The sequence below is a fragment of the Piliocolobus tephrosceles genome, chromosome 6 (assembly GCF_002776525.5).
Source record: "Piliocolobus tephrosceles isolate RC106 chromosome 6, ASM277652v3, whole genome shotgun sequence".
NCBI classification, from domain to species: Eukaryota; Metazoa; Chordata; class Mammalia; order Primates; family Cercopithecidae; genus Piliocolobus; species Piliocolobus tephrosceles.
The window spans coordinates 45,303,527-45,326,433 of NC_045439.1; the positions used below are offsets into that span (position 1 = coordinate 45,303,527).

Below are 22,907 nucleotides of genomic sequence, written 5' to 3' on the forward strand. Positions count from 1 at the left end.
GATCTTCTTAAGGAATAGCTGCCCCCACTATTTGCCTCTCACGCCCAAAGAGAAATTGAAGATCTCTTATCTCTTTGGCATCTTTTCTCCTCTAGCAGACCCCATCCCAGGATGAAAGAAAATGAGAGATTTAGACAGGACAAGGGAGTGGGTTGGCAAAGTCTATGTCATAAAGCTCTTACATATACATCGTATGGTAGCAATTGTTTTCCCTCGTTAGCCTGATACCTCAGCTATTAATAGAATGTAAGCTCCTGGATGGTACTAAGCCACATACATCTACTGCATAGTCTTTATCTGCCAGTGGGTTATCACTAACCCTTCAGAGAACTTAAAAGTCTAGGTAGGTAATAAACATTGAAAGCAGCCAGGTATGCGGCAGTATGAGTGTTGGTGACAGGGATTCACCAGAGTATATGGCCCATGTATAGTAAGCATTCAAACTTTAAAAATATGTTATCAACCAGACCATATAAAAACATCTTCAGGCAGATCCTCGGGGCAGAACTTCAGACTCCTGATTTGGGGTTTTGTAAAATCACAGCAGGTCATTGAGAAAGTTCCCTATCTTCTTTGTTATCCTCAATTATTCAGTTCAGACCCCTTAGACACATTTTTATAGGACATCACAACATTTTTACATCCAGACTTTTAGTTATTTGGCAAACATACTAAAAACAGGCCACACAAAATGACAGAACAAGGAAAAATCCACATGCAAAAACCTACAACATAAAGCAGGATTTTCTTCTAAGTCTCCAATTAGCACACCCATTCCTCACATATACGAACAGTAAAATGTCCTATTAAACAGTGGGTCATCCATCAACATGTGTAGAACCCAGCAGGATTTCAGCACAAATTTTTACTTTACCAAGAAATTACCCCTATAAAATTGTCTCATGACTTTAACTCCTACGGTGATAATACCAAGATCAGTAATAAGAGAATTTTCAAAAGCTACATTAAGCCTTGAAAAGCTATTCATAACTGAAAAACATAAGAATGATATTAACGTAACAAACCATTTTCCATGACAGACAAGCAAGGAATGAATTAGAGAAGCAAATCTGGGGTACAAGTCAAGTTGCGAGGAGGAGGAAAGGGAAAGGTGATTCACCTTTCCATAAAGCAGCCTTCCCGTGCCTTTAAATTAAAGAAGATCATGTCACCTTCAACACACGCACAAAAGTAATTGCCTGTTGTCAGAGAAATGTATCCTGGCTTCTTAGAAATTATAGGCCATAACTATGTCACATCAACCAAATTTATTTTAACAGAGAAATTCTTCCCCTTGCTTAGTCCATATCCCACTTTGATAGAATAAAACCCCATTATTCAAATACATTTTTCATACTCCCAAACCTCTTTCCCTGATCGCCACCCAAATACAAAGACTTCTGCTTACCATCTGTGACGGCAAGTTTTATGTGTCAACTTGGTTAGACTATAGGCGCCAATTATTCAATCAAACACTAAATCTAGGTAGTGCTGTGAAGGTATTTTATAGATGTGATTAAAGCCTATAATCAGTTGACTTAAAGCAAAGGAGATTATCCTACATAAGCAGTCAGCTGAAAGACCTTAAGAGAACTGAGGTTCCCCTGGAGAAGAAGTTTAACCTAAGAACTACAGCTTCAGCTCATGCCTGGAGTTTCCCCCTACCTTTCTGCAACCTGTTCTGCAAATATGGGGGCTGTGTATTTCTGTTACCTAGCCAGCCACCACCTTCATATAAACCAGTTCTTTGCAATGAATCTCTTGGGGTACACACACATACACACACACACACACACACACACATACCCCTGCATGTGCATGTGTTTATATGTACATGTACATTCTGTATGTATATGTATGCATGTAATCCTGCTGGTTCTCGTTCTCCAATTGAACCATGACAGATATACCATCTCAAACAAAACTAAGTACACATTCTGGAGACAAATGATCTGGTTTTGAGGACACCAGGGTAATAATATCTAGCTTGTAGGAAACATCCTCAGAATAACTATTCCATAAGCAAAAATAAGGTTACTGCTAGGAAAAAAAAAAAAAAAAAAGCTCCAGGAAATGGACTAATATTCTGCAACTAACCTTTCATGCCTAAAGACCTTGCATACAGGCCTCCAATCCAGATCACTTAGACCAAAAACCCTCTTTAACATTATCAGGAATCCAGTGACAATTAGTGTGCAATAACATTAAATCAGATACACAGGACAAAAGAGAATTTGCCTGGAACATGGTTCCAAATAGCCTCACCACAGAATCTAGAATGAAGGATTTCACTTAAGATGAAATATGAGACAACCTACCAGTAGCTCATTCATATTTCAGATTTTACTTGAATTTGGCCCTTTAATTTCACTGTCCAACACTTTTGAATGCATTTTTAAAGTGGAAGAACTGTTTCTACAACTACATTTGGTCTTACAAAACAAGGTTTACAGTGGAATAAAACAGCTAAATACAGAACAAGCATACCAAAAAATTCCTCTCTGGGCTGCATGCTTAATCTTTTCATGATTCTTTACCACTGAAAAAAATCCACTGATATAAAGATGAACAAAAAAAAAAATCAAGCAATAAAAACCATGTTAACATTTCCATGGCATCTGGTAACCTAGAATTTGGCATGTGTCTATTTCTATGAAAATCTTGCTGATTTTCTTCAAAATCTACAGGTACTTCATTCAATGTAGTAGATTTTTTTTTTTTTCCTCTTTAACCTTTTCTATCACCATCTGTCTAAAATTCAGAATTATCAGTTAGGACAAGAGATAATTTGTTGCTCATCCCAGGAAGGATAAGGGTTAGAATGGTTGTCAGAACTCTCAGAATATCAGCCATTTGTGTAAATCAGAAGCCAGACACTTGGGCTTTGGGGAAATGGGGCCATTAGCTTTAGGATTAAACAAGCTGTTCTCAGGGAATCAACTGCTATTAACTTTCATTAGCTAACATTTGCCCTCTCAATGGAGAGAAAGGAATGCTGTGATGTAACATCAGAGAAAGAGAAAAGCCAAGAGAGGGGGTGGGGAAATGACAGTGTCCGCGGCCACTGATGTTGTGGTTCGGTTATATAAGGCCTTTATTTATTAATTTACCTTGAGCTAAAAAGAATGGCAATAAAATACATTATGTTGGTTTATGCCAATAAGTCAGACCACATGACAGATAACAAGTTATTCCTGCTGAAAATTAGGGGTCTTTTTGTTAATTCTAGCTCTTTAATCCTTTATTCTGTCTGCATGTCCTGTGCTCATCCTCAAATCAAAATGTCTCCTCTTTTATCTTCTCTCGATTTCTGCACCCTCCTTTTTGTCTGTCTGGGTTTGAAAACATGGAACATCTACAGCTATGCCCTCATTTGACTGACCACCTTCCCAAAAGGAAAGAAGGAAAGGTTAGAGAGCTCAGGTAACTGAGATCAGGTCACGAAGGTGGGTGGCAGAGCATTTTCTCTTGCTTTTTTACCAAATACACTTCACAGACCCTTCCCTGTTATGATGGCTGTGTCTATTCAGGGCTCTGGTCATACAGGAGTCAGATAGATACTTTGACCTTTGCTTGGGAAACCACAAAGAAATAGTGTACTGTTCTGTTTGCATCCTCTCTCCAGGTTACTTTGGGTCTATGTTAGAGAGGGGAGGAGGACCTGTAACAAGGTCTGCCCACCATCCCAAGCTGGCCACCCTACCTTTGAGTATCCCCTCCCCTTTGTGAAATGTAAATTTAGGAAGATAATGCTGGAGAATGACATAAGACTTTGTGCTTACCCAGTAATTGTCACGCAGGTGGGGTGTGTAAGAAACTACAGGGACTGAGGGTAAGGATGCAGGGGCATGTGCTGTTTGAAAAAGGTTATTTAATACGATTACACTACTTTTTTTTATTTGAAAGATAAAAATACCCATTGCTTTCATAATGCAAACTAATTAGAAGAAAGGCTTCAAAATATCTTCTGGAGTTATATAGATATGTGGAAAACTTATTTTATGATTCTAAATGGGAGAAATGGCACAGACTCTCAACGTCAGTGGACAGGCATATGAAATTTTTGTATTTATCAAAAGGGAACAAGATTTGCTAAGCTCAATAAATACTATTCTAAATTTAGGAAGAAGTGGCCGATAAGAAAGAAAGGGGTCCCACAACCTAGTATCGAGACCCACCCAGTTCTGATCCATTCCTTCTCTCAACCCTCCTGCATGGCAGTCCCCTTGGGAGGTTTAAAGCAGCCCCTTTGCTCCATGTGCTGCATCCTGTCTCATTTTCTTTTCCTTTCTGGACTCTCAGATGCAGAGTGCAGAGGCTGAATAACTCGGATGTGCTCTTACCATTGGCCATCCCTAGTCTAAAGAAAGGGTGTCAGGCAAAAAATACCTTCGCAGGCAGATACTTCTGTGCCATCTTCTCCGTGTGTCAACAACAAACGGCTGAATTTTGGTTTCTGCTCCAATCCTGTCTGCTTTCCTTTCTCAGATGTCACTGAACGGAAACTCTGGGACCGGGACACGGAAATCTCAAATTGTTTGATCACCTCCTCGTCACTGTCGGAAGATGTGGACAGCTCTTCGTCATCCCCAAAGCTGTTGACTGGGAGTAAACAAGAGCCATGAGTCTCCTGTGTGGCCTATGTGCTTGAATACAGAGATAGACTCTCCGGGAAAACAGAAGAGAAGAACATGGACAATAAGCTTGAACAAAGGCACGCTCAAACTGGATAGAAAAAAATGTAAAACACTTCTGCAACACAAATTTGAATCCAAAGAAAAGAATGCTCCTGAAGGTAATTAGAAATACGGTATAAAGCTAGAACCCAACAGAAATCACTGGGACACCCATAGTCATCATAAGGAACTCTCATGTTGAGCCAGGCAGCCCTGCTAATTTGTTATGTTGCTTAAATGTGTTCATAACCGGAAACAGAATGTGTATCAGCACATTTCCTTATATGCAGTTCTAGTCAACAACCATGGGATGTATGCTCTTCATCTCATCTCATTTATTAAAACACACATAGCCAATCCCTACTTCGGAGAAGGAATATCTACAACACGATTTTCCAAAAGCTTTCTAGTTTTGAAGAGAGTCCACCCGGCGCAGTGGCTCATGCCTGTAATCCCAGCACGTTGGGAGGCCAAAGTGGGCAGATCACTTGAGGTCAGGAGTTCAAGACCAGCCTGGCCAACATGGTGAAACCCTGTCTCTACAAAAAATACAAAAATTAGCTAGGTGTGGTGTCAGGCGCCTGTAATCCTGGCTACTTGGGAGGCTGAGGCAGGAGAATCACTTCAACCCAGGAAGCGGAGGTTGCAGTGAGATGAGATTGTGCCACTGAACTCCAGGCTCGGTGACAGAGTGAGACTCCGTCTCAAAAAAAAAAGAAAAGAAAAGAAAAGAGACTCATTGTGTGTGTGTGTTTTAACCCATTGAGAAATTTTCTGAATCTTTCTCAGCATCAACAATCCAACCTTTGAATTGTTGATTTTTAAAAATAAGTTGTATATATTTGAGGTTTACAACATGATGGTATGGGATACATACAGATAGTAAAATGGTTCCTATAGTGAAGCAAATTAACATATGTATCACCTCACATAGTTACTTTCTTGTGTAACAGGAGCAGCTGAAATCTACTTATTCAACAAAAGTCCCTAATGACGTACAGTTTCACTCACTATAATCCACATCTTGTAGGTTAGATCTGTAGACTTGCTCATCCTGCATATCCATTTTGTATACTTTGACATGCATCTCTATTCCTGCCTCCTGCCCCCTGCCCCTTGGTAACTGTTTTATTCTGTTTCTGTATATTTGAACTTTTTTTTTTTTTTATATTTCACATATAAGTGAAATGATGCACTATGTCTCTTTCTGTATCTGGCTTACTTCATTTAGCATAATGTCCTCCAGTTCCATCCATGTTAGGGCAAATGACAGATCTCGTTTTTTAAATATTTTTTTCATTGTCAATATAAAAATCTCCTTCCTTTCTAAGGCATATTTATGTATCACAATTTCTTCATCCGTTCGCCCATTGACGGACACTTAGGTTGTTTCCTTATCTTCGCTACTGTGAATAATGCTGCAGTGAGCATAGGAGTGCAGACGTCTTTATGAGGTAGTGATTTCGCCTCCTGAGGTGTATACCCAGAAGATGGACTTCTCGATCATATAGCAGTATATTGTTCATTTTTTTTCTTTTCTTTGAGACAGAGTCCCACTCTGTCACCCAGGCTGGAGTGCAGTGGCCCGATCTCAGCTCACTGAAACCTCTGCCTCCTAGGTTCAAGCAATTCTCGTGCCTCAGCCACCAGAGTAGCTGAGATTACAGGCATGCACCACCATAGCCAGGTTTTTTTGTTTGTTTTTTTAAGTAGAGACAGGGTTTCACCATGTTGGCCAGGGCCTTCCAAAGTGTTGGGATGACAGGCGTGAGCCACCATGCCCAGCCTATTGTTAATTTATTTAGGAACCTCCATAGTGTTTTCCATAACAACTGCAACCATGTACATTCCCATCAACAGTGTGCTAGAGTTCCCTCTTCTCCATACCCTCACCAACACACGTTGTCTTTTATCTTTTTGATAACAGCCCTCCTAATGAAACACTCTTTGAATTATTCATACACTTTTCCCACACCTTGATATACCAGCACACGGGCCCTCTTTCAGTTTCTCCAACAGGCCGAGATTGTTCCTGCTGTTGAGTTCTTTGACTTTGTCGTTCCTTCTGCCTCCGCCAGGTGTTTACATGTCTGGCTCCTTCACATCGCAGGTCTCAGCTTGACTGGCACGTCATCCTACAGTCCTCCCTGAACATCCTCCCTTAAGTAGTTGTCTTCATAGTGCTAAGCTGTAGTTCTCTGTTCTCCCCTATCACTTCCATGAAAATAAGAATATTTCCTATTTTGTTAACTGATGTCTCTCAATATGTAAAACAATGCCTGCTGCATAGTAAGTAGTTCATAAACACTTGTTAAATATTGAATGACTGGGTGAATACCCAGAGTTCTCCTAAGCCTGAGTGTATATCCATGCACTCACACATACATACACACACACACACACACACGGTTCCCTGTGCTTAGAATACTCTTCTCCAGCCCCTATATACACTTGTCAGGAATCTAACTCATCACTGAGGTCTCAGCTTAGACATCACTTCTTCCAGAAAGTCCTTCCCTGACCTCTTACATCAGGTTAAGAGCTCCCTGCATGTGCTGTAAAACAATTTTCTGTTCTCTCTTGTCAGTGCTCCCTCCCATGCCATGGCAGCATTACCTATCTAACTGCAAATTGCCCCACCTAACCTGCATATACCATGAGGGTGAGGAGCACATCAGACTGCTCACCTTTGCATCCAGGCCCTATCTCCAAGCCAGGCACACAACAGACTACTCTGTAAATATTTGCTGACTGTGAATTGGAAACCACAAATAATGGGGAATAATTTTTAATCATTTTATATCCCAAAGTCACATAGTGATTCCAGAGAAGAATATGGTTGTTCATTCACAGATGGGTCCTGAAGATCACTTCTGAATCAGAAGCCAGGAAGGAATAAAAAGCCATATTTCAAGTGAGAGAAAATACTCTTAAACACCAGCCTGGTCAAAACGTGTATTCTCTGGCTTGTCTGAGAGCTGACATTCCTGGGGTTCTCTGGAAGACTAGCAATAATAACACTCTTACTGAGTGCTCCTTATACGTCAGGCACTGTCGTAAGTGCCTTGCACACAAAACCTTGATGATTATTTCCATTTTTCCAAGTAAGAAAATTGAGGCAGAGAGAAGTACACAGCTGGCAGAAGATCACACTGCCAATTAAGAGCAGAACCAAGATCTGATTTAAAGCAGCCAATCTCTAGCACCCACATTTCTAATCACAGTGCTGGAGAATCAGAGAGAGGTGGTGGAAAGAACTCTCACTCTGTACTCACATTAACTAGTGGAGTTCCTGTGGCTGAGTCTCTTAACCTGTCTTACGCCTTGTTTTTGGATCATTTTAAAGGTCTGCATCATCTCCCAGGTCTTTTCTAGCTCTAAAATTCTCCAACTCCAAACTTCCCCGACACGCATCAACATTCGATTTGGTTTTTACTGATCTTCTCTTTCATGGAGCAGCTTCTCCAGGAACGTAAGAGTACATCTTTGTCATCTCACTTAATTCTATTGGCTGCATCTAACACCACAGTAGGACCTGAAAACCTAAGTGTCAGAAGAGACTAGATTTCCCAGTATTACTCCAATAAGCTATGCAAATACCATTCCATCAGAAAACCACCATAATGACCAGTCTCTTCATGCCTCCATGTGCTGGGCATAGCACTCTCGGATGGGATGGACCATTGCAAATAGGAGAGATCCAGGGACAACAGGAACAAAATCAAACTACTTCCACCTTTAGAGTACAGGACCAGCTAAGCACCTGGGGAGATACATGCATGTGAGGGGTGTCTGGATTAGACAACAACTGGAGTGTTTTCCAACTCTGAGATTCCATTCTAATTTATATTTTTAGGTCAATTTTTAAAATTTAAGTAGTCATAAGTCATCCATTTCAAATGAGTTAGTCAATGCATGGATATCTTTCCATATATAAAATAATTGCAACTAATTTATTAGCATTTGGTTCTTGATATTTTTTAGTGAGCCATTGATCATCCACAGAGCAAAAATTCTCCTTGCCTGATACACAATCATACAGTACTTATAACATTTCCCATATACTAAACATATAAACCAGCTACCTTCTTGGGAATTTGCATCTACCCATTCCATGAAGTAGGAATTATATTATGATTATACAGATAGACACAAAAGGCAGAGAAAAGTTAAGTAACTTGTCATAAGGCAACAAATTTAAGAAATTACCAAAGTTGGGACTTAGGTGTAGCATCTATGTCCCTAACCATGGTGCATATCATCAGATTTCATTGCATTAAGAAGCTAGAGCCCTATCTAGCTTACTCCTCATAGCAAGGTTCAGGGAGTTCTCCTGCTTCCACCCTGACACCTGTCAAGAGTGCTTTCTTTGTGATGGATAAAGAAAGAACAGAGCAGTGAAAAGGGCAGTAGTGTAGATGTGAGTGCATACAGGCTTATTGCTCCTTGTGGGATTATAAATACATCTGCACGTGCTGTTCTAAGCCTCACTCCCCAAGGACCTCAGGGAATTCTCAGTCTAAAAATGAAACCTGCGATCTCTTGCAAAGGCCACTGAGCAGCAATAGAAGTCAATAGTGGCACTGTTACAGTAATAAAAGCAATCCTTTATGCAGCATTTATCACATGCCAGGCATTGTTCTACTACTTGACATACGTTAACTTATTTACCCCTCACAACAACCTAAGGAAGTAGGTACTATTATTATCCCCAGGCTATGAATGAAGAAACTAAGGCACAATGAGGTTAATAACTTGCCACAGTCATAACAGTTTATAAGCAGTGGGCCAAGATTCAAACCCAAGCTGTCTTGCTCCGAAGTCCATGTTATTAATAGTCCATTATGCTCCCTCTACCATCTGTTTCCCCATGGAAAAAACTTCTTAAATTCTGGACAAAATGGATGCAACTGTGTTTTATCACCAGGAAAATAAAATTACATACATTGGGCTGGAAAAGATTTTCATGAGCATCTATTCCCTCTACTTCATATAGAAAAACCAAAGCCAAAAAGCTGAAGCGATTTGCCCACCATCACACCAAACCAGGACCAATCTAAAGTCTACCATGTTCCAAGTGAATGGTTTTTCCAAAGCGTTTTCCAATCTCTCCCCAGTGTTTGTTCGTTGGTTTGTTTGTTTTCACATTTCAAATTTGGCTCTTGTCTATTTGCAAGATCCCAGCTACTTGCCTTTCAATGTATCTATGCTACCAACTAAATAGCTGATGTGGGTTTCATTTAACTTAATCTTTGAAAGTCACAAGGTCTCCTCTAAGTTGTGACACTTATTTCAACAATAAGTTAGCATCTTCTGAAGCATCATATACATACTAAGTTGTAATCCCTTTCTAATTAAGTACCAAGGAAATAAGACAATAGAAATTTTTATTTTATCTTTTTATCTAATTTACCTTCATCCAATCTTGCTAATGTGACAGAAAAATAGTTACACAATTTTCACAAATGTGGATACACCTTGAAGCTGAAAGACTGTTCATTTCACTCAATCACAGAATTCAGACATATCTCAGATATCATCTAAACATCTGCCACCAAAGAGAAGACTGACTCTCCCGCAATCTTTCTGATACATGTACTCCAGCAGCTTCATCCCTTTATGAACATACAATCAAGGTGCTACTGTGGGCTTCTTGGACTGGCAGGCAGTTCATGACTTTCACAGTCAAAGAGGTATCCAAAAATGACCTATCAATATCAAGTTCCTATTGCAAGGAAGCCAGAGTGTTCCTCTCTCTCTAATTTTTAATCATTTTTTTCTAGTTTAAGGAGGGGAGAGGAAATTCCATCTCTATCTTCCAAACAGACAGGATGGTGGGGTCTTAGTATGACAGAAACTGTCTGTTGGGAGTAGTATCAGCCATGGTTAGAGTGGTTAAGAGCGCAGAATGTGAAGCCACGCTGACAGAGTTTAAAACTGGGATATTACATTTGCAAGTCTGGGACCTAAGCAAGTTCCTTTAATCTCTCTAAACTTCACTGTCCTCATTTCTATATCCCTTAACCTCTTAAAATTGTTGAGAAGACTAAATGAGATAAATCACATAAAGGCACTTAGCATATGTCTGGCATATGATACACTTTTTAAATGTTTAACTACTATTGTTATTTTCATCATCTTCATCAGCATCCCCCACCATGTCACTGCCCTTTGTGGAAATCCTTTTCTCCAGCTTGGCATTTATATGCAAAGGAAAGCATGTGCCCTCTCCCAGGGTCTGACTTTGAGAACTTACCATTAGGGTTGTTGTAGTGGAAGGGTGGAAAAAACGAGGGCTGGGGCAGGAGGAGATAGAGCTGATAGTGTGGGTTGTACTTCCCACCTTACCTTACAATGCTTTTTCCCAAGCCTGGAGGTGGAGTGCTCTGTGGGAGCTAACAACACTGCCTGGAAGTGGGAAGTGCCCAACACCTGCTCATTTTGTTGCTTCTTTTAAGGAAGCAAAATTACCAACTGGCGATGCAAAGAGAGGATTTCTTGAGCCTGTCTGCTGCTACTTTAGACATGGAGAAAAAAAATATAAATGATCAGAGCAGCGCCAAGCTTATTAATTCCTCCCACATAGAGCAATGCGGTGGAGGCAAGTACTGCTCACACTGTATAGATGGGAAGTAGAGACAGGTAGGGGTGGGTTGTGCTCAGTGGTGCAGTACCTGAGTGCTACTTTCAACTACAATTTCAGGAAATCCCTTAGATATGAGATTTCTCCAATATCCACAGCAAATGGCTGCCCATGTTGGTTGGATAAGGATGGAAATAAGGGTAAGAAAAAGCAGAAGGGAGGTCAAAAATGACAACTGCCCACATTAGTCCCTAGGAAAAATGGCCACATTTCTAAAAGCACAATCTGGCCATTCCTAGACTCAAACAGGTTAGGAAAATAGTTTTATAAATTACCCAGTCTTGATTTTTTTTTTTTTTTTTTTGAGACTATTCCCTGAGGAAGTCTAAGGTTCCCCAAAGGAGCTTCAATGCCAATGTAGACATGGAGGCGTATAAGGGATGCAATACACAGGTTGGGCTCTGTACTCTTTTCAATCAGGGCTATTTTGTTTTAATATGCTTTGTATTTTTATAAGATTATGCTGGGGGGAGAAGGAAGCCTCTGACACATTAAGTTTTAAAAACGTTGATGTAAACCAACTCCCTCATTCTCCCTCATCCCCACCTCAAATAGAGAAACTAAGGCTGAGGCCACTTAAAAGACTTGAGTACAATCAAATAGCTAGTAAGTGGCAGAAAAAAGATCAACATCTGGTCCTCCTGCAAATATCTGTTTTGTCACCCAAACCTTGTACGAGATGTTTTGACAACTCCATTTCACATATGAACAAAGCGATGGCACTCGTAATAGTTAAATATGAGTGAGTCAAACAGAAAATCATCCATTACAATTAGTAACCTACAAAGCACTATACTAGGAAACAAGTTACAATATTGAAAATTCCAGTTCTGATAATGGCAGAGTGATTCAAACTAACCCCTCTACAAGTAAAAATTATAAATTCACAACAACATTTTTTAAGTCAACTATTTGAAGGCACGGTGAGCAAGTGCAGGCAGAAATTGGAGGAGATCCAATTTCTGAAAGAAGGGAACACAGATTATATATATACTTGCTGGTTTTTTTTTTTTTTCTTTTCATTGCTCTAGCAGCTACTGAGAAAGAGGTGTTAAAATCTTTAACTTTTATTTTGAAATTTTATTTCTTCTTTTAGTTTGTTACTTCTTCCTTCATGTATTTTTAAGCCCTTAATAGGTGCATACACACTTACAATTTTGTGTCTTCTTGAACTGACCACTTTACCACTATAAAACATACTTCTTTCTTTTTCCTAATACTCCTTGTCTTCAAGTCTACTTTGTCTGATATTAATGTAACTGCACTAGCTTCCTTATGCTCTCAGTTTGCATAACTCATATTTCTAATCCTTTCATTTTCAACCCGTCTGTGTTTATATTTAATGTATGCTTCTTATAGTTATAATACAGTTGGGTCTTGCTTTTTTCTTCAGTTTGACAATCTGTACTTTCAAGTGAGAATTTATTTAATTTGCATTTAATGTATGAACATTGTTGGGTTTAGGTATGTCATTTTGCTGTTTGTTTTCTATTTGTTGCATCTGTTTTTTCATCTTCAGTTGCTCTTACTACTTTATATATGTGTTAATAACCTGTTCGCTTAAAATTCAATTTTAATTTGTCTATTAAGTTCTTTGGCTATACCTATTTGCATTTTCTTTTGTCAACGGCTGTTCTAGGGATTGTGTCCTATGTGAATCACAGTCTATTTTAAGACAGTGTTATATCAATTTACAAAATTTATACATTGCATTATACAATATTATACCATGGTACAATGATTTGTACTTTGCAACAGTATAAATAATTTACCTCCCCTCTCCTTTGTGTTGTTATCTCATATTTAACTTCACACTTTATCAACCCCACAATGCAATATTATGTCTTTTATTATCTCCGTACTTTGACATATAGTTGACCATAATGACGTGCAATTGAAAAGAGTGTTCTGCAGTTTTTGGATACAGAGTTCAATAAATATCAAATAATAACAATCTCTACACAGCTCTTACAGAAAGAAGAGAAAGAGCATTTCTGAACTCATTTTAAGAGGTCAGCATAATCCTTAACACCTTTTAACAAGATATCACAAGTATAGAAAATCATGTACCAATATCTCTTATGATTATAGTCATAAAAAAATCCTCAGCAATATATTAAAAAAAGAAATCCAATAATGTATTTAAAATAAGGTTTACCCTAGAAATGCAAGGTTGGTTTAAGATACTAAAGTTGATGCAATTTACCAAATTAACACAATAAAAAAGAAAAACCAAAAAATCATCTCAACTCATACAGAAAACAATGCTGACAGAATTTATTGTCAATTTCTGATAAAAAATAAAAAAATTTCACCATTCTATGGATATTTCTCAATCTTGAAAGAAAAGGAATGCAGGGAATCTACTGAAACCCTATAGCTAAAATCAACTATGAGAACTATTTAGTGAATTTGGCAAGGTCATTATATAAAAATCAATTCTGTTTTTATATTCTAGTAACAAATTACATATGAATTTTTTTTTAAATTCCATTTAGAAAGGGCATCAAACTGCACTAATACTTAGAAATAAATTTAGCAAAAAGCATTCAAAACTCTCACACTAAAAGCAATAAAATATTACTGAGAGAAAACAGAAGACTCAATATTGTTAACACGCTAATTTCCCTCAACCAGTATAATGATTTAATGCAATCCAAACCAAAATCCAAACAGACATTTTTGTCAAATTTGACAAGTAGACTCTGAAGTGTTTAAGAAAACATAAAGGACCTAGAATAGTCAAAATAATTTTTAAGAAGAACAAAGTAGGGGGACCAACCTATCTAATTTCAAGACTTACTACATAGCACATTAAATCAAGACAACTTGCTATAAGGATAGATCAATAAATCAATGAAGCAGAATAGAGTCCAGAAATAGCACCACACATGTATGCTCTATTATTTTTTTCACAACAGTGCCAATGTAATTCAATATTAAAGTATTTTTGAAAACTGATGCTTGAGCATATGGGTATCTATTTGGGAAAAGAAACATCAATGCTTCTATCTCACATTGAGTGTGTTGTGTATGTGTATATATATACACATATATATGATTTTTATTAATTTGTATATATGTAGATCTACATATATATAATCTAACTGTAAAACTTTAAACTATAGAACACCCAGAAAAAAAACTTCAGAGCAATCTTTTGTGACCTCAGGATATACAAAAGCATGAACCATACCAGAAAAAAAGTCCTAAGTTGGACTCCATCAAAATTAAAAACTTCTGTTCTTTGAACAATGTCATTTACAAAAAGGCAAACCATAGACTGAGGGAAAATAAAGGGCTTCTATCTAGAATTTATAAAGACCCTTTACAACTCATAAATAACACAACCAACAAAATTTAAAAATCCAGACACTTCATAAATTAATGTGTACAAATGGCCTATAAACAAATGAAAGATGCTCCACATCAGTGATCATCAGGGTAAGACACAGTAAAACCACATGAGATATCAATGAATTGAGGGCAGTTTTTAAAAATCTTTTCTTTTTTTAACTTTTAAGTTCAGGGGTACATGTGCAGGTTTGTTACATAGGTAAACTTGTATTATGGGGTTTATTTTTGTACAGATTATTTTATCACCCAGATATGAAGCCTAGTACCCGTTAGTTATTTTTCCTGATCCTCTCCCTCCTCCCACCCTCCACCTTCCCAAAGGTCCCAGTGTGTGTTGTTTCCCTCTATGTGTCCATATGTTCTCATCATTTAGCTCCCACTTATAAGTGAGAACATGCGGTATTTGATTTTCTACTCCTGTGTTAGTTTGCTAAGGACAATGGCCTCCACCTCCATCCATGTCCCAGCAAAGGACATGATCTCATTCTTTTTTATGGCTGCATAGTATTCCAGGGTGCATGTGTGCCACATTTTCTTTATCTAGTGTACCACTGATGGACATTTAGGCTGATTCCATGTCTTTGCTATCGACAAAATTTTTAAAAACTGAACATATCAAAATCAAAGAAGCAAAGCATCTGGAGCCCTCATACACTCCTGGCGAAAATGTAAAATGATAAAACTTTTGAACACTATTTGGCAGTTTCCCGAGAATTTAGGCCGGGTGTGGTGGCTCATGCCTGTAATCCCAGCACTTTGGGACGCCAGGGCGAGTAGATCAACTAAGATCAGAGGTCGAGACCAGCCTGGCTAGCATGGTGAAACCCTTTCTCTACTAAAAAATATAAAAGTTAGCTGGGCATGGTGACACATGCCTGTAATCCCAGCTACTCTGGAGGCTGAGGCAGGAGAATCACTTGAACATGGGAGGTGGAAGTTGCAGTGAGCTGAGATTGTACCACTGCACTCCAGCCTGGGTGACAGAGCAAAACTCCTTCTCAAAAAAAAAAAAAAAAAAGAATTTCAACATAACATACAAACATAACATACATTTGACCATATAACCTAGCCACCCATTCCCAGATATTTTCCCAAGAAAAACAAAGACACGTGTTCACACAAAGACTTACATATGTTCATAGACGTTTCATGTGTAATAGTCAAAATCTGGAAGCAAAGAAAAGCCTGGCAACACATGAACAGATAAACAAATTGTGGTATATCAATACAATGGAATACTACTCAGAAATCAAAAGGAAGGAAGTATTTATTACCTGCAACAACATGAATGAATCTCAAAACCATTAAACTGAATGGGAAAAAAGGTGAAAAAAATGTGCATTATATAACTCCATTTATTTAATAATCTAAAAATTCGAAATAATATATAGTGACAGAAAACTGATCCATGGTTGCCTGGGGTGAGGTTAGAGAGAGAGATGGATTACAAAGAGGCAAGAGGAAATTTTTGGAGTAATGTAAATATATGTTTTCTTGACTGTGGTATTTGTTTCACAAGTACAATATGTGAAAACTCATCAACTTGTGTACTTTATGTATGTGCAGTTTATTGTACTTCAGTTGTGCCTCAATGGAGTTTTTTTAATGGTGGCTTACAAGAAATCTGTATCTTATAGCAGCCTTACCTCTTCCCATTGCGAGACCCAGATGATCTCCCCTTAGTGACTCAAATTTTCCCTGCATAAAGTCATTTCCGTGCAGTTGAGAAAGCTCAAATCCATAAGTCATGAGCCAATAAGCACTTGTCTTCCTGCTCTAAACCTAGGAAAGAAGGCTGAGTACCCATGAAATGTTGCATTTCTCTACTCCCTACTGTATTTACCTGGGAAGTTCTTCTGGCATTCCTATTTATATTGTGAGTTCCTAGATAAGCCTTTAAATCCAGCCTACAGCTTACTTGTCTGACCCCGCCCCATGTCTCTAGTTATTGGACCCTCTTCCCTGTGCCAACAGCCACGAACTAAGGTCAAACCCAACTAACTGTGAATACAGACAATGATACTACAACCTGGGCCCTTCTGGTGCCATATTCAGCCCACTATATTTACGCCCACGAGAAAAAAAGTGTTTACCTATTGTGATGGTTAATATTGTCAACTTGATTGGACTGAAGGATGCAAAGTATTGTTCCTGGGTGTGTCTGTGAGGGTGTTGCCAAAAGAGATTAACATTTGAGTCAGTGAACTGGGAAAGGCAGACCTACCCTCAGTCTGGGCGGGAACCATCTAATCAGCTTCCACCATGGCCAGAATAAAAAGCAGGTGGAAGAACGTGGAAAAACTAGACTGGCTGAGTCTTCCAGCCTCCATATTTCTTCCATGCTGAATGCTTCCTGCCCTTGAACATCGGACTCCAAGTTCTTCAGCTTTGGGACTCTTGGATTTTCGACCACAGACTGAAGGCTGCATTGTTGGTTTCACTAGTTTTGAGGTTTTGGGACTTGGACTGGCTTCCTTGCTCCTCAGCTTGCAGATAGCCTATTGCAGAACTTTACCTCGTGATCATGTGAGTCAGTACTCCTTAAGAAACTCCCCTTTATATATACATCCATCCTATTATCTTTGTTCCTCTAGAGAACTCTGACCAATACACCTATGTCAGCCCCAACTTGTCCTTGCATCTTTGAGCAGGGATTTGGGTTGCTGATTATTCACCTAAGGGATGCACCCTATATCAAGGGCTCCTCTAGCCTCTTTGAGGCTCATTTTCTTTCCCCACGAGGCCAAACCCATCATAGATAAAAGAAGAGCCATGATGAAAGTACTGAGAGGTAGGGTGATTGGTTCTGACTGCAGGGATCACAAAACCCTCAACTGTAGGTAGTGTTCTAAACAGATCCATATCTGTAGTCAGATTCACTGGGCCCTCGTTTCTCACTTCAAGGACTCTCTCAACTACCAATGTTTTCCGAACATTTGGCTTTGATGATTACTCTAAACTGTTTCATCACTGCAAAAAGACTCACCTAGACAAAAGCAAGTGTGAAACTGTCAGCCCCTCTAACTCGTCTAAGCTCTGCTCTCTCATTTGTATGCCTCCTACAAGGGAATTGCTTGATAGGACCCAAGTGTTGTGTTGTTTTCCTACTGTGGTGGCATTTGCATACAAATTAATGGCCAAGACTGTAATTTACTCTGCTGAGAACTGAGGTGAGCTGATAATTAAATTTCTGCACATGCAGAGAAAACACAAAACTAAATGGTTGTTCTTGCTTTCTTTCCCCAAACCCCCAATATTTCTCTATCACTCCAATGGATCCTTACAAGCAAATGTTGAGTCAACATTTTAATTTACAAATTCTCTGATTAGAAAGATTTTTTTTTTAATCTCACTGCCATACATACTAAAATGAAGGGCCTGGGACGTGTAAACAGGTTGAAAAAGATCATGAATGGCTCAGGCAATTTTCAGGTGTTGTGAGTTTCTGGCTTTCTAGCTGTTCAGTTCATTCACTAGTCTTCCCATCCCATGCTGTAAATCATCCTCAAGGCAATTTCTAAAGTCATTCTTTTATCTCACAATAGAGCCAAGTCAAGCCACAGAGATAATTTCTATGAGGTAGTTACAAACTCTCCTCAGCATCGACTCTATAGTGAATATATCCAAATACATCACAACAACTGAAAATAAATAGACTGAATATTAAGAATAGACTCGGCCAGGCGCGGTGGCTCACGCCCATAATCCTAGCACTTTGGGAGGCCAAGATGGGCAGATCACGAGGTTAAGCGATTGAGACCATCCTGGCTAACACAGTGAAACCCCGTCTCTACTTAAAACACAAAAAATCAGCCGGGTGTGGTGGTGGGCTCCTGTAGTCCCAGCTACTCAGGAGGCTGAGGCAGGATAATGGCGTGAACCCGGGAGGCAGAGCTTGCAGTGAGCCGAGATCGTGCCACTGTACTTCAGCCTGGGCGACAGAGCAAGACTCCATCTCAAAAAAAAAAAAAAAAAAAAAAAGAAGAAGAAGAAGAAGAAGAATAGACTCACTGGCCAGGCACGGTGGCTCACATCTATAATCCCAGCACTTTGGGAGGCCAAGGCAGGCACATCACCTGAGCCCAGGAGTTTGAAACCAGGCTGGGCAACATGAGGAAACTGTGCCTCTACAAAAAAATACAAAAATTAGCTGAGCATGGTGGCACACACCTGTAGTCCCAGCTACTACTAAGGCCGAGGTGGGAGGATCACTTGAGCCTGGGAGATTGAGGCTGCAATGAGCCACGATCATGCCACTGCACTCCAGCCTGGATGACAGAGTGAGACTCTATCTCAAAAAAAAAAATCACTTAACTAAGTAACACCTTTTTTAAAAGCCATATTCCAAAAAAAAATCATACAATCTGTAGATCAGATATTTGGTTGTGGTGTGCTCATACTGGAATAGCAGCCTCCAAATGATTCCCTATAAAATCTAATAATAAATAACTTTTCTCCATTTGCAAGAAGAAAAATGGAAAAGGTTTTCTAAATGTTCACTTTTCCCCCTAACACTTCTACGCCATGGATGCCTGTTATCACACACATGCTGACAAGAACAAGCAGGTAATAAAACAAATGAATATTAACAAAGAAACTTGGAAATAGCTAATCATGTTTCTTTCTCCAGCTTGTTCAGTCATGGATATGCACATCCACGGCTGTGCCTGTTAAATGGCTTCCATAATCTACTCATATTTTCCACTGATAAAATGGTCCCTGATTCATGATGAAAATAAATCCATTAAAGTTTCATGGGGCTCCACAAAAAGCACCTCGACTTTTTAGGCATTCAACCACCTAAAAACAAGCCTGGCACCACTGAACAAAAAATTGCCCTAGGTATAATAATACCCTTTGTTCCATTCATTTTCATAATTTTCATACAGAGTTTACCTTCTATTATTTTTCTTATTTACATTTTCTAAATAGGTTTATGTAGTCGTGACTCCCTGAACATTTCTGAGGAATTTGCAGTCTTAATTCATACTTCTCTAGTCTCTGCCCTTAGCGTCTATTATACTATTGAGAATAAAGCACATGCTTCAATAGTGAATGAACAAAGGAATTTAAAAATCAGTACAATACTGAATTAGGGTTCTGCAGAGAAATAGAATCAATAGGATATAAATGTGTATAGAAAGATTTGTTATAAGAGATTAGCTTAGGCAATCATGGGAGCTGAGAAGTGCCAAGGTCTGCAGTTAGCATGCTGGAAAGCCAAGAAAGCCAGTGATGTAGTTTCAGTCTGACTTTGCAGGTCTGAGAACCAGGGGAACCAACAGCATAAGTTCCAGAGTCCAAAGGTTTAAGAATCAGGAGAGCAGATGATGTAAGTTTCAGTCTGAGGGCAGGAGAAGGCTCATGTCCTTGAGAAAGGATCCACTTTCCTCTACTGTCCAAAAACATCTTTTTCATTTCCATCTGAGACTTCATCAGAATGGACTTTACTGTCCACATTTCTACCAACAATCTAGACATGATTATTTACATATTCTCTTAGAAGATGGGAGTTTTCTCTAGACCTCTCCTCTTTTCTGAGCCCTTACCAGAATCACTTTTAAACGTTCCTTCGTGACAATCTTGGCATCTTCTAGCATGTACTCCAAAACCCTTCCAGCCTCTACCCATTACCCAGTTCCAAAGCTGCCTTCACATTTTTAGATATTTATTACAGCAGCACCCCACTGCTCAGAACCAATTTATGTCTTTCATGCTGCTATAAAAAAGTATCATAGTCTGAGTGATTTATAAACAGCACAAATTTATTTCTTATAGTTCTTGAGGCTAGAAGTCTGAAATCAGGATGCCAGCATGCTTAGGCTCTGTTGAGGGCCCTCTTCTGGGCTGCAGACAGCTGACTTCTCTTTTTATCCTCACATGACAGAAAGAGAGCTGACTAACTCCCTTGCCTTTTCTTATCAAGGCACTAATCCCATTCATGAGGGCTCCACCTCCATGACCTAATTACTTCCCAAAGACTCTACTTCTAAGTACCAACCTGTCAGGATTAGGGTTTTAACAAATGAGTGTTTTGGGGGGGCGTAAACATTTACTGCATAACACCCCACAAACACACAGAAGATAATACATTAAAGGGATTAAACTAGCTTAAGGAAAGTTGGAAAACAATCACAGAATACATAGTAATCTCATGCATACATGGAAGATTTACAAAAATTAGCCCTGTATTAGGCCACGAGCACAGAAGCTTCAGAGCTACAATTAGACCACATTCTAATGTCAACACCGTTAGAAATAAAAGTCTCTTAAAAATTACAAAAATGCTTTTGGAAACCAGAAACCACATTTTTAAATAATTGATGGGTCAAAGAAGAAGCCCTAATTGGAATGATAAAATATTTATAACTGAAAAATAATGAACACATCACATATCATATATTTGTGGGGTATATTAAAGTGGTACTTAAAGGAAATTCATGGATTAATTTAATGCACATGTTAGAAAGCAAAAAAAAAGACTGAAAAATTAATATGATAAATGGTCAACTTAAGATGTCAACAGTTTAAACCAAAGCAAAATACAAGGAAGAACTATAAAAGATAAAAGCAGTTGTTAATAAAAATATTAATATAAAGAAAACATAACAAAATAAGAGAAGATAAAAACTGCATTTTTTTTTAAATGTCTCCCAGGCTAGAGTGCACAGCTCACTGCAGCGTCGACCACCCAGGCTCAAGGGATCCTCCCCACTCAGTCTCCCAAGGAACTGAGACTACAGGTGTGTACCACCACACCCAGCTAATTTTCTAATTTTTTATAAAGACAGAGTTTCACCAGGTTGCCCAGGCTGATCTCACCTAAACCTGGGCTTAGGTGATCTACCTGCCTCGGCCTCCCAAAGTGCTGGGAATACAGCCACCATGCCCAGCCAAAAACTGCATGTTTTAATGATAAGCCACTAACAAGATTGATTGAGATATAAGAGAATATATACAGTGAACCTTTAAAAATCCTAAGAGAAAAAAGTAAGTTTAAGCAACTAAGCAATTTTAAAAAGAAAAATACAAAACACACAGACCAATAACTATTACAGAAATAATATTTAGAAAAACATTCCAAAAGACTTATCACACCCAGATGGTTTTATATACCTTTTTCCAACCTTCAAAGACTAGGTGACTGCTCTTTTATATAAGCTATTTTAGAAGGGAAAGCTTCCCATATAATTATATGAGAATAATGTAAATTCAAGGAAGGTAATTTATACAGTAGATCAATCTCACTTATGATCCTAGTAGCAAATATCCTAACTACATAGCGGCAAACAAAAGGTTTTTTTTATTTTTATTATTTTTTTTAGAAAGAGTCTCACTCTGTCGCCCAGGCTGGAATGCAATGGCGCAATCTTGGCTCACTGCAACCTCTACCTCCCAGGTTCAAATGATTCTCCTGCCTCAGTCTCCTGAGTAGCTGGGATTACAGGTGCATGCCACTGTGCCTGGCTAATTTTTTTATTTTTAGTAAAGATAGGGTTTCACCATGTTGGTCAGGCTTGTCTCTAATTCCTGACCTTGTGATCCGCCCACCTCAGCCTCCCAAAGTGCTAGAATTACAGGCATGAGTCACTGCACTGGCCACAAAATTTATGATGTATTAAAAACAGTTGTCCTTGGTATATGCAGAGGATTGGTTCTAGGACATAACCCCCACATATGCATATCAGCACTTACTCAAGTCCAGCAGTTAGTCCAGCAGAACCCACAAAGACTTGGAACCAACCCAAATGCCCATCAATGATAGACAGGATAAAGAAAATGTGGCACATATACATGATAGAATACTATGCAGCTATAAAAAAGAATGAGTTCATATTCTTTGCAGGGACATGGATGAAGCTAGAAACCATCATTCTCAGCAAACTAACACAGGAACAGAAAACCAAACACCGCATGTTCTCACCCATAAGTTGGAGTTGAACAACGAGAACACATGGACACAGGGAGGGGAACATCACACACCAGGGCCTGTTGGGGGTGGGGGGCTAGGGGAGGGAGAACATTAGGACAAATGCCTAATGCATCCAGGGCTTAAAACCTAGATGATGGGTTGATAGGTTCAGCAAACCACCATGGCACATGTATACCTATGTAACAAACCTGCACATTCTGCACACATATCCCAGAACTTAAGTAAAATTAAAAGAAAAAAAGAAAAGTCAACCCTCCATATAGGCAAGTTTTGAATCCCAGGAATACTGTAATTTTTC

At 38.9% G+C, this 22,907-nt stretch overlaps 1 protein-coding gene across 1 annotated transcript in view; it reads right to left on the minus strand.

Moving 5' to 3' along the window:
- Window positions 1-22,907, minus strand: part of SYT16 (synaptotagmin 16) — a 99,538-nt gene that overhangs the window by 27,560 nt on the left and 49,071 nt on the right. Inside the window, exon 2 of the mRNA XM_023230076.2 lies at window positions 4,390-4,602. Within this exon, the coding sequence (XP_023085844.1) occupies window positions 4,390-4,602 (213 nt within the window). The remainder of the gene's footprint in view (window positions 1-4,389; window positions 4,603-22,907) is intronic.